The 16,437-nt window shown below is 37.3% G+C and overlaps 1 protein-coding gene across 1 annotated transcript in view; it reads left to right on the top strand.

The window, feature by feature from the left end:
• Positions 1-16,437, top strand: part of LOC114459507 (potassium/sodium hyperpolarization-activated cyclic nucleotide-gated channel 3-like) — a 123,689-nt gene that overhangs the window by 62,490 nt on the left and 44,762 nt on the right. Inside the window, exons 3-4 of the mRNA XM_028441737.1 lie at positions 850-1,011; positions 8,253-8,471. Coding sequence (XP_028297538.1) covers positions 850-1,011; positions 8,253-8,471 — 381 coding nt within the window. The remainder of the gene's footprint in view (positions 1-849; positions 1,012-8,252; positions 8,472-16,437) is intronic.

Here is a 16,437-nt window from a genome sequence, read left to right as displayed (position 1 = left end):
GATGTAATTTCATGCCACTGTAGCACCCAGAAATAAAAAATACATGAAACATGCCAGCCATTTCTGTAATGGAAACAAGGAAACATATACAACAACACAAATTCATGTTTATATGTGTTGAGGAAGTAATAAATGATGGCGAATGAGGTCCAGTCTTAAACTGTGGAGGAAAATATCCCTTTACATTTTTTCCTCTGTCACAATCAACAAAATAAGGATGGGAATATCCCCTCTCACTCACAAGCTTCTTAAAGGTCTAGAATTCAATTTAATAGGGAACGGTGCAGTAAGCTGTGCACATCATGGTCTTCAATGGGATTAAGAGGCTTTATAATTGCTGAAACCATTAAAATCTGCCACAGCACAGAAGTCCTAGTGCGTCTTATGAGTATATTTATGATTAGGATTAACAAAGCAAGCCTCTGAAAGCCTCACCCCAGAAGGATGGCCACCTCCACCCTTGTACCATTATTGTGTTTGGCTGAGTAGCTGAAGATAACAGCCAGACTGTAGGTAAAGCTCTGGTTCCCATCAGTGAGCCGTTCCCAGTGGACACCAGTTACAACAGCAGCCTCTGCATTCGCCTGCTTATCTGTGTGCAATGTAAAAACTGGGATTTTCAAAGCTAAGTGCATTGTGTACCCACTCCATCTGTGTGGTGGAGAAAAAAAAAAAAAGGCAAATATGTCACAGAACTGATAGTGGATGAAGAAAATCTCCCCCGAGTGGTTGTGTGCATGTTTTTCTGTACTTTATGATCCCATGAGAGTTCAGAGATTTGACCATCAGTGTGGTGAGTCACTGTACCCTAACCTCCTTTTGCTGGTTCTTTCCTCTCCCACTCCTCAGATCTTCCACATGACCTATGACCTGGCCAGCGCCATGGTGCGGATAGTCAACCTGATAGGCATGATGCTGCTGCTGTGTCACTGGGATGGCTGCCTGCAGTTCTTGGTGCCCATGCTGCAGGACTTCCCCGCTGACTGCTGGGTTTCCAAAAATAAGATGGTGGTAAGTGCTTCTGTTTCTCCTGCGCAGTCCTCCTGCCTGCTAGAATCAGATTATGTTCTGTCTTATCTCATCCGTCAGCTTTGTAATTACTGTACTAAAACCCTTTAGCTTCCTGGGAAAGATTGCCTTGCATATCTGCCATTTTAAACTCTAAATCAAATATAGTTATCTCTAACATTTGTCTACATTTATTCAATTTTCTGACTGCTGTTTATTTAGTTGTAGCTCTTGCATTTGTCCTTATTATGGATAGGTTGTGCACGCAACATTGACTTTCTGAGAACAACAGACTGCCTTATTGCCAATATTGACTGGCTATTGGCAGATTCCAGTGAGAGCTCATGCTGGGCTGTATCTTAGTTCTGTTGTTCCAACAGCTGTTGGAAAAAAAGATTTCTTGAAGCTTTTAACTCACTAGAAAACTCTACCACATAAAAGATGCTATTGGAGGCAGACGACGTCACACATGACGTGCACGTCACCACCTTTACAGTATGTTACGTAGGTATGAAAGAAAAGTTTGAGAATCAAAATAAATCTGAGTCACTGCCTAGTTTTATCGTGATTGTCATTCTGACATTGATTGACCGATCAATAAATCAATATTAAACAATCCATCTGCCAAGGTTAACTCCTTTACTGATTGTGACTCAATACTGACTCAACATAGACGTCAATAGGTCACAATCTGCATCTGTGTACGATGACTGTCTTACTAGTCTGAAAATATGTAGTGATCAACTTTTGATTCGACATGCTTCTTAACCTCCTTCATTGGTCCCTTTAAAGGTAGGGTAGGCGATTTTCAAAAGCTAGCATGATTTTGAATGTAGCATCGATGATGGCTCCGCGACTTTGTTGTCTCATGTCTCATTCTGCAGTAAGTAAATCATAAACTTTACCATTATGTACGTTAAAAAATGTGACCAAAAACTCAGCGGTGACGTGCTTTCAGTGTGAGCTCGTGCATGCGAGGGGTCGAGAACAAGCAGGGAGACAGGGAGACGTGATTGGTTTAAAAAAACGGTTCATTTTTTTTCCCATTGCTCTAAGTTATTACAGGTTTATAGCTGCTACAGATGATGGATTTTCTTCATCCCTTTTTCAGAGCACATAAGATCTTAATTTCTTTCAAGACATGAAGACAATTTCAACCAAAAACTTAAAGTGTATCTAGAGGAAATTGCCTACCCTAGCTTTAAAAATGTTTTACTCTTTCCTGGATTTTACTCATTGTGATCATTGCTCACGAGCAGCTGATTATTTCAACATTCAGTGTGGTTTACATATTCATATGTTTTTGTATTTGTGTTTTAATTTACGAGCTCTTGAAAGGTGGAGCAGGTCATTCAAAATCCAGAAGGTTAGGGGTTTCTATCCTGTTCCATTCTTAGCCCACAAAGACTATAGCCATTGCTGCAGTCTCTGTGGGCTATTGGTTCCAGGGTACGTGTACCCTTAGGGGTACTTGAGCTCCTTGCAGCGGGTACTTTATTTAAACATTTAGGAATTTAATTCCAACATAATAAGTAATTTTACAAGCCTATTTTGGACACTGTACGTCATCAGCGAACAGCTTTTTCACCCTCTGACAATAAACAGCATCAATGGAATAAGCAATAGTATGGCCTCATTTTCCAACCAAATCTTTCCTAACATGTTGAAGATTACAGAAAATAAATGAATTGAAATACAATATTTATGAATACACACAAGGAAATATTTAATTCCCTTGTTTTAATAGTTGCATCCCTAAAGACAATTGATATTCAGTTTGGGGTAAACCGTACAGGTTGCCATTAATAAGCTGCTGTTGTTCCAGCTGTAGAGGAGAGCTCAGAGGCCAAAATGTAAACTTGTAAATGATAAAAAAATAAATGGCTATTGAATTAGAGTGATGAAGGAGTACTAGGCTTACAGGGTACATGTGATAGAAAAGGTTGGGAAACAACCTTTTCTAGACACTTTGACTTGTTTCAAAATGATTTAAAACTGCTGGAAATAAAAAAAAAAAAAATGTTCATCAAATCACTTGATTGAAGACTTCTCACAGCTCAATTTACCTGTAAACATCTCATTGTTTTCTATCGGAGCAAAGCATTCAGCTTGCTTTTAAATCATTTATTTTGGTTGTTCTAAATAATCAGGAGAAGGTAAAGATGTCGATGTAACCCTCTTTTGTTTACCGAAAGAGAATAAAAACAGTTGTGACCCGAAAAATAATCTATGACCGCAGGGTGCGACAGTTCCAACTCTGCTGTTTCGTTGGAGACAATGAAGCAGAGAAGAATAGCTCTCCTAAAGAACCTTTAATATTCCTTAGACAGTGCACGGCTGATGTTCTGGTGGCTGAAGTTAACGGGTAATCACGGCCTGTTGAAGGACTCCAACCCAAAAGGAATGATATCCTCAGAATTTCACTTCTGAACTGAGAAATGTACTAAAGCGACTGAGAAAAGCTGTAATGTTATGGCAAAGAATTATGGTTTCAAATCTATCTGCAAAGGAAATCTATAGGAGAAGAAATTTAACTCTGGAAATTTGTTAGATTCCTCACCTTTTATCAAAGCAGCTGGATTAGACTACATTCACTTTATAGTGAATAATACGAAAACAAACATTGTTTTTTTTTTGTTTTGTTTTTTAACCATAGATTTGTTTAATGGACCTCTAAATATCTACTGAAATTTAAACATACTGAGGTTTCTACTCAGTTCTTATTCTGAAAATATTAAAGAGTCACTATATTTACAATGTTCAGTAATTCATTTTTTCCACTGATTACGCTACCTACAAGAATAACACCGACTTCGACTTCGATAATTGATAATATATTTACCAACATGGTGGAGAACATTAATCTGAGTGGGATTTTGTTAAATGATATAAGTGATCACTTGCCGATATTTACACTAGTCAAAGTAAAACAGACAGTCAAATGCAGAGCCAGGAGTGAAAGTTCAATGATTGCCTTACAACAGAGCTTATCAATACAAAGTTGGGATACAGTTATTGGAGAAAATGAGGTAGATAAAGCATACAATGAGTTTTTACAAATATTTCAATGTCTTTATGATTTACATTGTCCAAATAAAATCTACAAAATAAAATTAAAAAAGAAGGAGAAGCCATGGATGACAATAATAAATCCACTTAAAAAGAAAAATGCCCTGTACAAGAAATGTCTAAGAAAAAGAACCTTAGAATCTGAAATAAAATTTAAAAGGTATAAAAATAAATGAACTAATATAATCAGAAGCTCTAAGAAAGAATACTGCACAAACCAGCTTGAAAAACAAAAAATAGTATGAGAGGCCTCTGGAGTACAATAAATACTGTTATAAGAAGAAATTCTGGGAAAAACTGTTTTCTGGATTATATGATGCAAAATGGAAAAAAAAAAACAAAATTGTATTTAATGACTATTTTGTCAATATTGGACCTGAAATGGCAAGGCTCATTGTTTATGAATATTACAGACAAAAAAGAAATAGTAGATATTGTTAATCAGTGCAAGAGTAAAAAATCTAGGGACTTTAATGAAATCGATATGACTCTAATTAAAAGTGTCATACACAAAATTGTTGTGCCCATAATTCATATTTGTAATCTATCTCTCCAAATGAAAAAAATTCCCAAGTCAAATGAAAATTGCAAAAGTTGTGCCTATATTTAAAAGTGGTGATAGTCATGAGGTCTCAAATTATAGACCAGCGTCTATTCTACCTCAGTTCTCTAAGATCCTTGAAAAACTTCTCAAATCGTCTTGATAAGTTTATAGAACAATATCATTTACTCAATAAATGTCAATATGGTTTCAGAAAAAAAATAGATGTACTGCCTTCGCCTTAACAGAATTATATAAGGAAATAACTAGTAACAAAGATAATAAGTTAGTAAGAATATTTATAGACCTTAAAAAAGCGTTTGATACGATGAACGACCAAATACTTTTGAAGAAAATTGAGAAAATGGGAATTCATGGAGTTGCACTGAACTGGGTCAAAGCATACCTGTTAGACAGGAAACAGTATGTACTGTACAATTAGGGCAATGCGCATCAGAAATGCAGCATATTACCTGTGGTGTGCCACAAGGATCAATCTTGGGTTCTACTTGGGTTTTTTACTATATATAAATGATCTTTGTTATATCTATCAAACTGTTTGCTGATGATACACCTATTTTGTGCTTAGAAAAGGATTTGCAGCTTTTTAAGACTGAAATCTCAACTGAATTAAATAATTTCAAACAATGGTTTGATAATAACAAATTGTCAATGAATATTATGAAAACAAAAATGATGATTTTTGGTAAACGAATTAAAGACACAGAAGTAAAAATAGAAATTAATAACATGGAAATTGAGAGAGTTTACGAATATACATTTCTGGGTGTGATTTTAAGTCATAATGTAAGCTGTAAACCTCATATAGCAAATATACAATCAAAAATGGCAAGGAGTATATCAGTTATGTCCAGAGCTAGACATCTGCTAAATCACAGAGCATTACATATTATACATAGTTCATGAATTCTCCCCTATATCCGCAACTGTATTGAGGTTTGGGGCAACACTTACAAAACTAATTTAGATCCACTCTACAAACTTCAGAAAAAAGCCCTAAGAAATGTTCATAATGTAGGATTTAGGGATCATACACATGCGCGGTTTTTAACATCTCAAATTATGAAAATTGAAGACTTAAATACATTTTAAAATCTTGTTGTGATGTATAAAGCAAGTCGTAATTTTCTCCCTCTAAGTATACAAAAAAATGTTTAAAAGTGATGAGATAACATTGCGTTCACACCACCCTTAAAAGTATGTGTATCTCCCAAGTAGGAATAACTCTGTGGAATGAGTTGGATAAAGAGACTAAAAGAAACCAAAAACTAGGACACTTTAAAAGAATGTATAAAGACATTATCTTTAGGAAATATGCTGGAAAATACTCATAATATTTCATAATGGTATGGTGTATTTATTTTTGTATAACTATAAACGATAAATCCTTCTTTGAACACTTTGCAGGACCATCAATGGAAAGTATATGTGCTTTGTTATTGGTATGACTTTAAATTGTGCTTTTTTTCCCTTTGATTGTACAACCATAAATGATTGTTAATAATGTACAATGTGTTGTTTGCACGAGTATACGCTGAAAGTTTGTGTCGTGATGATTTAGATGCACGAGAGATGAGGGGTAGGTTTTTATAAGTTCTTTGTTTTAGTTTTGTTATTTTGTAAAATAAGTTTGTAATATGCTGCTCAAATGAATGAATAGAAGAAAAAAATGAAATATTTTTGACGGTACAATGTTTATATCATCATGCCTCACTTGGCTCTCTAATATGAACACCTGGATAGTTCTGGAGCACGTCTGGTGCATAAAATCTGCTTGTTCTTGAATGATGAAATTTGTAAAAAAAAAATCACCAAACTGCTCTGAATGCAACAGGGACACTGAGCTTGAAGTAAACAGCACTGCTGTGCTGTCAGCTGTGTTGACTTGTTCAGAAAATTGATTAGTTTTGATAGCTTGTACAAAAAGGAAACCTTTTAAAAGCCAAGGATCAGCTGCATTATTATTGATTCTGAACAGATTCTTGCAGTGAACATAATGGGCTGTATTCTCCGGTCTGTACTTAAAGCTGCAGTTTGTAGAATCTTCTCTCCACTCCATTTTGAAACCAAAACAAAAACTGAATTTCCCTTACTTGCTACTTTAAAAAAATATGATAGATAGTGTAGAACATATCAATATTTCACCTTCAGTATCTCTATTGGAGCAAATAAATTGTTGGTATAACAACATGTCAACATATCCATGCTTTCTAGATGAATTTTGTATTTTTGTTTTAATAGCTTCATTTTTAACAGCCGTTTCAAATTTGCCTTTACACTAACAGCTTCTGTATTGCCTGGCCCCCGACTATTGCTGCGCAGTAGCTATAATTGTTGTATATTATCCAATTAAAAAGCTTATATAGTCATAATTCAAATGTATTCTTTAAATCCCATTTATGTATTGATTAATTACATTCTACAACAATAAAACCAAAATAATGCACCATTATACCAGATACAGTACATTATAGTAGCTGTTTGTTAGACCAGCGATTCTCAACTGGTAGGTCGCGACCCAAAAGTGGGTCGCGGACCAGTACTGGGTGGGTCACGGACAGCTGGTCAAAAATGAATAAATACTTAATGTCTCTCATGTTGGGTTGGACTTGTCTTTTATTTTGAAAGAAACTTTTCTTTTGACAGGCCTGTTGTGAAATGCTTGTTGCACAAGCAAATATATAGATTTATTTTTTAAAAAAAAATAGTATATGGATTAAATTTGTTTGGTTGAATTCTTAAAAAAAAAAAAAAAAAAAAAAAAAAAAAAAAGTGGGTGTTAGACTATAGCACCCAGTCCTGGTTGCACCTTTTCTGACATCGAGTCCACTGGAATAGTTTTGGTAGAAAACTTATTTAAACTGTGACGGGGAAAATCCCCCTAAAAAAACTATGCATCTTGAATAAATGATTGTCTGGGTCAAAGGATAGAAAATCCCCATTCATTTGTTCCCATTAGCTGCTAATCAAGTGGGTTGTTAGTATTTATGTATTTGGACACAGTGATCAAAGTCATTCATGACCTGTTTTGTCTTCTTTTACAAGACCTGTCCCATTATCTTACTTGGGTCATCGTGGCTTACCTTTTCTTGTGTGTAATAATAAAATTGCTCTCTCTCTCGGCTTTTCTGCTGTGGAAATGAGTTTGAAAGCAATTTGGTCATGTCACCCCCAGTAGGGAGTTGATATTGATTTGCCGTGAACCACTCCCGAGATCCAAAGGAAAAAAGGGGCAATTTATCTACAAATGAGAAAAGTCACAGAGAAATCACACTTCTTAAATAGCTGACCTACTTTCTGTCATGCAACCCTCCAGTGTCTAACGCTCTTTCCGTCCATTCTCAGGGCTCTGTTTTAGGCTTCTGCCTCAACATCTGTATGGGTTAAATGTTGTGTGTTTCCCCCTGCCTGACTCACTGACTTGAAATGAAAGCGTTTGAAATAGACATATGCCATCAGCTTTGTCAGAAGCAATAGGAAGTATGTGTGCGAGCTGTCAGGGTGCTGAATGACCTTTTAATGAGCAATTAGCTCCTCTTTTTAAAGAGCAAAGGTAGGACGTGTTTCACTGGGCTCACGCTAAACTCACACCATCCCGTGTGTTTTTTTCCAGAATGACACGTGGGGACAGCAGTACTCCTACGCACTTTTCAAAGCTATGAGCCACATGCTGTGTATTGGCTACGGCATGTATCCCCCGGTGGGTATGACAGACGTTTGGCTGACCATTCTCAGCATGATTGTGGGTGCAACCTGCTACGCCATGTTTGTTGGCCACGCCACGGCGCTAATCCAATCGCTGGACTCATCTCGACGACAGTACCAGGAGAAGGTGAGTGAAGATGACATATTACAAATGACTCCATTGCCACCATACATTTCTGTCTTGGAATAGGAATAGTGGTAGCAAAGAAAAAAGCTCTCAGTCTGACGCGTGGTTTGGTTTTGTCGTTATCTTACACCGTGTATTGACTTTGAATTAGGGTTGAACAATTTTGGAAAATAATCTAATTTGCAATAATTTTGTCAAGGTCCTATTCTCATGTATTTTCCAACAAACATAATTAATAAATCAATGTAATGTGTTCTAATAAACAATATCAGATGTATTATACATACATTGTTCTTTCTTCTGGGCTAGGCTTAAGTTAAGATAAAGGAAAATGAAGCATGAATTAATCTTAAAGACAGTTTCTTTATCTACTTTAATTACAGTTGTAAACTTAAATACTTAGACATGCAGACGTGTAAACATTCACCATGACAACGAAACAAAATTCTGCCAAACAAAATTAAAAACTAAATTGCAGGAAAAGTAAGGGGAACAAATATGTGCTTAAACAAATCATGCATTTTTTAAGTAAATCGAAGTCCCAATAAACACAAAATAAACATGTGCATGTTCTTATTAAACCTTAAAACTTTTTGAACACTAATAAAAACAATATATTCTCTCAATAACAGCAGCACACAACACACTACATTATTTCCTCTGCATTACACCCATTTCCCCCTCACTGAGAGCAGTGGCTGCCACGACATTGCGGGCGGGCCGGGAAGCAAATCTGGGGTGGAGGGAGGGTGGTATGGTATGCAGGGTACCAGGGGCGGCGCCGACCAGGGCCGGGTGGGGTTCCGATTCTGAAAATTTAATCTGTCTGTGCCAGTCTGTAGAAAATACATATATAGCACTGCGCAAAAAAGCTGCAAAATGATCCTGAATGCTTCACCTGCTATAGAACTCATTGGACTAAAAGGGGCTGATCACGTCATCAATGACGTCATTTCAACATGGCGGAGCACGCGGTAGAGTAGTCCCAGTTTTAAAAGTTAATAAAACAAATATGTTGCAAAATAATGCATTTTGTCAGGCATAGATCTTCAAATAAGGACATTTCAGGTTTTAAGCCATATTTGTAAAACAAAAACTGGAGGATCCCTTTCACAAACTAAAAATGATTTTGTTTTTTCAAAATGGAATTTTATCTGGACTTTGTCAAAAGAGATGAGAACGGAACAGTTAGGGGAAAAGGAAAGCCCTGATGGATTCTCTGAAGGGAGAAACCTGACCCACACAGTCCGACGTGGACGATAATGAGCTGAGCTGCTGGGCTACCACTGCCCACCATCTGTAACTAGGAGGAGACAGGAGAGGGTGACCTTGGGGAATTACATGCTGCGACTTGAGGTATCACACCTAAAGGAAAGACAGAGAGTGAATGAGGGTCGAGGGAAAAGATCCAAGACAACCAGATTATGTGATGTAATGGGTGTGTAGGAACCAGTAGGAGGGTGCGCTTATAGGACCTTCAACAGCCGACTTCTGTCACAGAGATGCTTCACAGACACACTTAGGAGACTATGTACATTGTGATAATGACATTTAAGCAGCCTGTTCATCGGCCTCAATATTAAGATGAATAAATCTATCAGCTGGTTAATATACTGTGATTCATTTTTCTGAAATCATAAAATATTGAATGATTGTTGCATTGCCCAATGTTTTGGGGAATAAATTTCTTCAGGGATGCAATTTTGAAGAAACTATTATTAACAATGCTTTTATTTCCTCTGCCAAAGAGGTAATAATTGCAACCACATGTATTTATTTGTTTGTTACATCAAAACTATGTACCATATAGTGATCCTGGATCTATTTTGAAAATTGCAAAATCTCTATCTGTCATTATTGGTGAAATTTTAAAAAAAATCCATATTTTGGTTCGTAATTGACCTATCTTCATGAAATTTGACTCATTTATGTTGGGTTGGTTCCTTATTTACCCCAATGAGAGACACCCAGATCAGATCTGGATTGTGCCTTTCAACACAATCTTTTGAAAACATGGGGGTACAAATACATTTATTACCTACTGTATCATTAATAATGTGGATATGCATTTCATCCAAGCCTTTAAGGTGTGAATGACCATGGCCAATATCTGGCAAATAAGAGGTTTGCGTTCTCTGAGTCCTCCTACAGTTGTCCTCCTTGGACTACATCAATATAATATGCCAACTATACTTACGATATGCTTAACTTTATACCTCAATGGCACATTTGGGAGTGTCATAACCTCTCACTGCATGGATAGTTGGTTCTTTATTTTGGCGGTCTTCCAACCTGTCTTTCTCTGTTAGCCCTGCAACAGACTAGCATCTAATCCGGAGGCGAACTGTACCGCGTTAAGGTTTTGTGCTTTGATTAGAATAAGGAATCAATGTGTGCAGATGGTAGTTTCTCATAAACATGAGGATTAAGAGAGAATACTCTGGCAGATAGAGAGATAGATAGATGGATAGATGGATAAATGGATAGATAGATGATGGATGGATGCTTGGCTGCCATGTCGACTAAACATCTGGCCTGTCTCAAAAGAGGTCTGTTCTGCCACCAAAGCCACTTACTGCCATTTCTTGGATCATGCCCTGAGGCTCTCCAATAATTCCTTAGCCAGCTGAAAAGTCCTCCCTGCACTCCACAACTTCCCATGGCACCCATACACTTAAAGGTTATTGTAGCAGACAACAATTAGATTATCAGCATAAATTATTTCTTGATGAGGTGTTCAAGAGCAATAGTACACATTCTGAGTACACCAGTGCTTCTCAATTATTTTCTGTCACACCCTCCGAGGAAGAAGAAAAAAAAAATTAGCAAAACAATGTGTGTTGATTGATGAAAAAATTGATTCCAACATGGGGACTTTGTCATGTCAAAACGTACATAAGCAATAAACAAACAATGTGTGTTGCTGTCAGTTGCTTCATGGAATTGTATTTTTGCAGCTCTTTCCTCATCGTCAGAATGTCTAATGCTGCAGGCAGTATCAGCTCCTCTTTTTACACTGAGCATCCTGGTATGCTACCTTACATCATATGATGAACAGTGCTCGCTGGTTTACTGAAGTAGCATTCACAGAGCGGGATGATTGTTGGCAATATTTGGCCCGTTTTCGCTGAAAAAACTCAAGTGATTAAGGTGTAATGTATTTAATTGTCGCTTTGGCCGCTCCGCGCACCTTGGGCACTCTGCCTCCCTCGCCGCGGGCGCGCTCAGTCCGTGGGGCTGCGCTGGCACTGGCCAGGCTGCGACCCGGTTTGCCATCTGTCGCTCAGAAACGAAACCCAACTATGTGCGGGCCATCTTGCTCTGGCCGCCGCCCCATCCAACACGCCCCCCAGGTACCCAGCAGAGAGGCGGCGGGTCTCTAATACAGCGCACACACACACATGAGAGCTACAGTAGTGGATGTGCAATTACACTTTACTCTAGTACAGCAAAAAAAAAAAGAAGCCGGGGGGCGCGCCCCACTATTTGAGAAGGGCTGGAGTACACTGTTGCTAGCTCATCTGGCTGTGGGAGCTAGGATTCTAGTCATTCTAATGCTACTCTATAAAAACCCACTCTTCCTTTGTGCTTATCAGGAGTAGTTCCTTCAAAAGAGCAGCTATTTTTTTCATTTCATAGATCTCTTTCTTCTGTTGTGAACCAGTAGGATTTCCTTCCTGGAGATTTTCCTCTGCTTTAGTATGTCGGGCTAATACCGTAATCCTCACACTCAAGGAGTGAGCAATCTTTTTGGTCAGTCTTTGGAGTTTGGAGAAGACAGGTGGTTGTTTTCAAATGATGTTGGGCTGCCATAACACAGGCAACTGCTCATTTCTATACGTATTCATTTTTGAATCGTTAATAATAGCTATTGGCTAACATGTACACTATACACTCAACCATGGCTGTTCTTAGTATGGGAGATAAAGGGCAGGATCCTTTCTCTTGCCTGCTTACATCTTTGACACATTTAAATATTGTTCATCTCCATTTTAGTGGTGATATTTCTCACTAAATCTGCACTCTAAATTGCAGGACAAAGGGTTATCCTGGTCACACACTTGATGACAAGTGGGAGCTGATGATTGGTCAAAAGTGTGAGAAAATTGCAGCAGTTTGATGAAATTGTGGGGCTCAGCGAAGCTGGCGAGAATTAGTGGAAATTGCCAGAATTAGTGCGATTGCTTTCTCAATTCCATGAGTGACTCTTGAGGTCGTTGAGATGTATTTCTTTGAAACCAGACACAGCTCCATTTTAGGCACTCATAGTAGTTGTGCATTTTATTTCTTAAGAAAACTATCCTGCCCAGCACAAACACAAGGACATTTTCTAGACTTACAAACTGTGATTGATACATCTTAAAGATTCTTTCCTATTTCTCTGTCTTCAGAATGCTTCTTGCATTGTATCATCGTTAAACATATTTTACCTTGACTCAAGTTTCTAAATAGAGGGTTTTTAACGGAGCATCATCACCGCGTCATCTAAGTGGAAGACGCCATATTGGAGGTACTCGGCAGGTGAACAAAGCAGATCCCGAACGTCAAACGAAAGGAAATGGTAAATTATTGTTGTGTTTTTGGCTGTACCAATCAGTCAGACCGTGAAAAACATTTGGAGTTTTATAGACTTCCAAAAGTTATAACAAATCAGGGAGAACAATGTCAAAAGTTATCAGAGGAAAGGTGCTTGTGGTTAGCGAAGCTAAACCAGGATCTACGAGGCAAATATCTCATTTCTTGTCAGGTAAGTGAATTATTGATAACTAATCTTAACTAATTTTCTAGTGTGATAATATCATTCATATCAAGCTACTGCGTGTGGCATTATTGACTATTTAATAGCCTGCTACAGTAGCAACACAGTTCTTAAAATATAGAGCTAAAATGTGCTTTATTTCTCATTGTATTCCAGGTAAAAGGTCTGACCTTTATCAAAAGAATGACCCAGATTGGGTTAGTGTTCAAACCTGGTAGATAGGGTTTACATGATCAGGATTTTTGGGCCAATCACCGATTACTGATCAGTGAGTTTAAAAAAAACGATAACCGATCACCAATCAGATCATATGAATTCAGTTGTTTTTTTAGGTAACGACCAAATTCCTTCAGTACTACCTCATACAGATTCACGGAAAATAAAATGGTACTATTTTTGGAAAACTAAATGCAACCTTGTGACTGTGAGGGAGTGGAAGAGTCGAAGAATTTCCAACACATTTGTTGTCAGTGTGTGTGTGCGCGTGTGTGTGTGTGTGTGGGTGGGTGCGTGGCCCTTTAACTGCGAATGAAAACCCTCTTTCGACCATAGCATTGTCAGTATGTCTTTATTTCTCTGTTCTACAATAGGGTGTGACCAATGCCGATACTATATACTGTACCTGGAGTTAGCTTGAATTCAACCATGAAGCTAAAATTTAAAGGTAGACACTTATTATTTCTATTTATCATTTTTATTCACTTACTTCATACAGGGACTACATAGGGGCAAAACATATCATAAGCTCAGGGAGGACAGGAAAAATGGCCTGAGGTTTTTTGGGGTTTCTAGTTCAAACCAGGGAAGCAATGATACTGACTTATTATTTCACAACAACAATAACTATTGTGTAATTAATGCAGGTGCATTGACAGACAGTAATGTCTCAATTCAATAACATCACGGTAGCCAAGCATTTGACAAATGCCATTCATTATGAGTTGGCTTGAATAAACAGTACAGTGCTACTTTAAAATAAGAAAATGTAGAACTGTCACTGTGTTCAAGGCATTTGGCAGACTTATGCTACGAACTGAAGGAGACACAAAAGCAAAAAACCACAAATATTAACTGCAATGTCTGAAAAGCTTAGTTGTGTTTTGTTGTCTTTGTAACCGAGTTATTTAAGGTCATCAGCGTTGGCTTCTACTGTGGTGCAGTCATGCTTAGAGCTGCCTTGATCTCAAATACATGGCAACACCTGCCACATCCGAGCTAATGCTAGCGTGTTTAACCGCTCTCAGTGTATTGTAGTCAAGAGACATGTTTTGTTAAACAGACACGTGATCAAAGTAAGGTGTTCAGGCAACGTGCACGCTTAAACAAAATTAGAAATAAGCAAGGATTGTGCTTTCATGTTAATCCAAAAGATCCTTCAACTGTGCAGGAAAGAGGCTTTTTTTAATGTGGACTTCAAAACTGTACCATTGAGACTAAATAGGATGGTTTTGTGACCAAGACATTTTTTTAAAAATTGTTTAGACCGAGGACGATTCTTGTCTTTTTGCCTTTGATGTTTGATTTTCTTAGAGTAACATATCCTTAAAGCTTATTACTGTAAATAAAGCTAAATCAAAGCTATTGCCATGTAAATAAATTATGTACAGTTTATTATTTGCAATTGTTATATTCTAATATTTACCATTTCTATTTTGTGCTAGCTTTGAACAAATCGGTATTGTAAAGTGCTGCGACATAAAGTAGTGTAGGATAGAGGTATGCATTGTCGTAGTCATTAACTTGAGAATTCCATTGCCATTATTGATAGATATACAGTATGCTCAGCATTTATTTAGTAATTTGGAACAATAAAAAGTCTGGTGATTAACAGCTTTAATAATAGGATATGAAATGAAAAACATGCTACGTACTTGTACTTCTGTTTGCTATTAATATGTAGATTCCTAAACTACGTTACAGACTAACTAATCCTAACCCTAACCTTCTGACGTGAATTTGAATTTCTTGCCACTGTGAAATCATACGTGTATCGCTTGTTCAGCCATTTTTTCTTCTGATTTGAGTGTACAAAATGGTCACATGACTTCCGGTCACATCATAGGCCACGTACGAATTGCGCCGGGAGTTGTCAGTACGGCTACGTATGGATATCCACTTTGTAAAAATTACACAATGATGATAACAAATGGTACGAGTCTCAATTTTTAAAAAAGGAACATTTATTGATATTAACAAAGGTGAGGTAGAATGACAACAAGATAAATATTTTACAAATATTAAAAACAGGTGATGTAGAACAAGAACAAGTAAAAAAATATTCATTTCTGCTCTCTGTAAATAATGCGGATCGGCAAACGCAGCAGCCCGCATTGGCCGATACCAATACACGTAAAAATCGGCCAATAATATCGGCTGGCCGATGTATCGGTCTATCACTATTATAATCTATTTAAACACAAAACTGGGGAGGGATTTTACAATTCTATGCTTTACACATACGAGGTTAACAATTATTAAAATATGTTTCATATCAACATTTCCCGCTACCTGACAGTTCTCTAGGATTGTTTTACCATTTAAAAAAATGTGTAAATCTAGGGGTTTACTGACAGAAAAAAGACTAATTGAGAACGTAATTGTAATGGACTTTCAAGTAGAAAATAATAATCGTAATTTTAATTGTAATTGGAAATATGTCGGCCACCGTAGACATCATTGACCTGTAATTGAACATGGATAATTGAAGACATAATTGTAATTGAAAAATGTAATTGACCCCAACCCTCAGAATCATTGAAGCAATTCTCTCATTTTAATTGTGACGCTTTGAGTATTTTCCCCGCACTAGTGGCTTAATATTATTAAGCTACTGTTTGGTTGTTCATTCACTTACATCCGAACCTCACATTTATCATCACACACATTCACACTGTGGATTCTCTCTGTGTGACCATACAGCTAGTATGGTCACATTTAACCGCCCTATGCTCTCTTTGATATGACTCAGATGTGCTTTTGTCTCCTCAAAGTTAACTGTAAAGCATCGCAAGCAATTCGTGACCATACGTATGTCAAAAATCTATCTACCCACGTAGTATGCAGAGGTAGCATCTAGCTACTGTAACTTCTGTTTAATAGGGAAACATGTCAGTAAATCCCCTCAGAGGATAAATGAAAGGAACACGCTATAGATTCTCAGAAGTGTATCTATGCAAATAAGGAAAGGCGTGGATGAGGAAAAAAAAT

This window comes from Gouania willdenowi, chromosome 3 (assembly GCF_900634775.1).
Source record: "Gouania willdenowi chromosome 3, fGouWil2.1, whole genome shotgun sequence".
NCBI classification, from domain to species: Eukaryota; Metazoa; Chordata; class Actinopteri; order Blenniiformes; family Gobiesocidae; genus Gouania; species Gouania willdenowi.
This window is presented reverse-complemented; position numbering and strand designations above follow the sequence as displayed.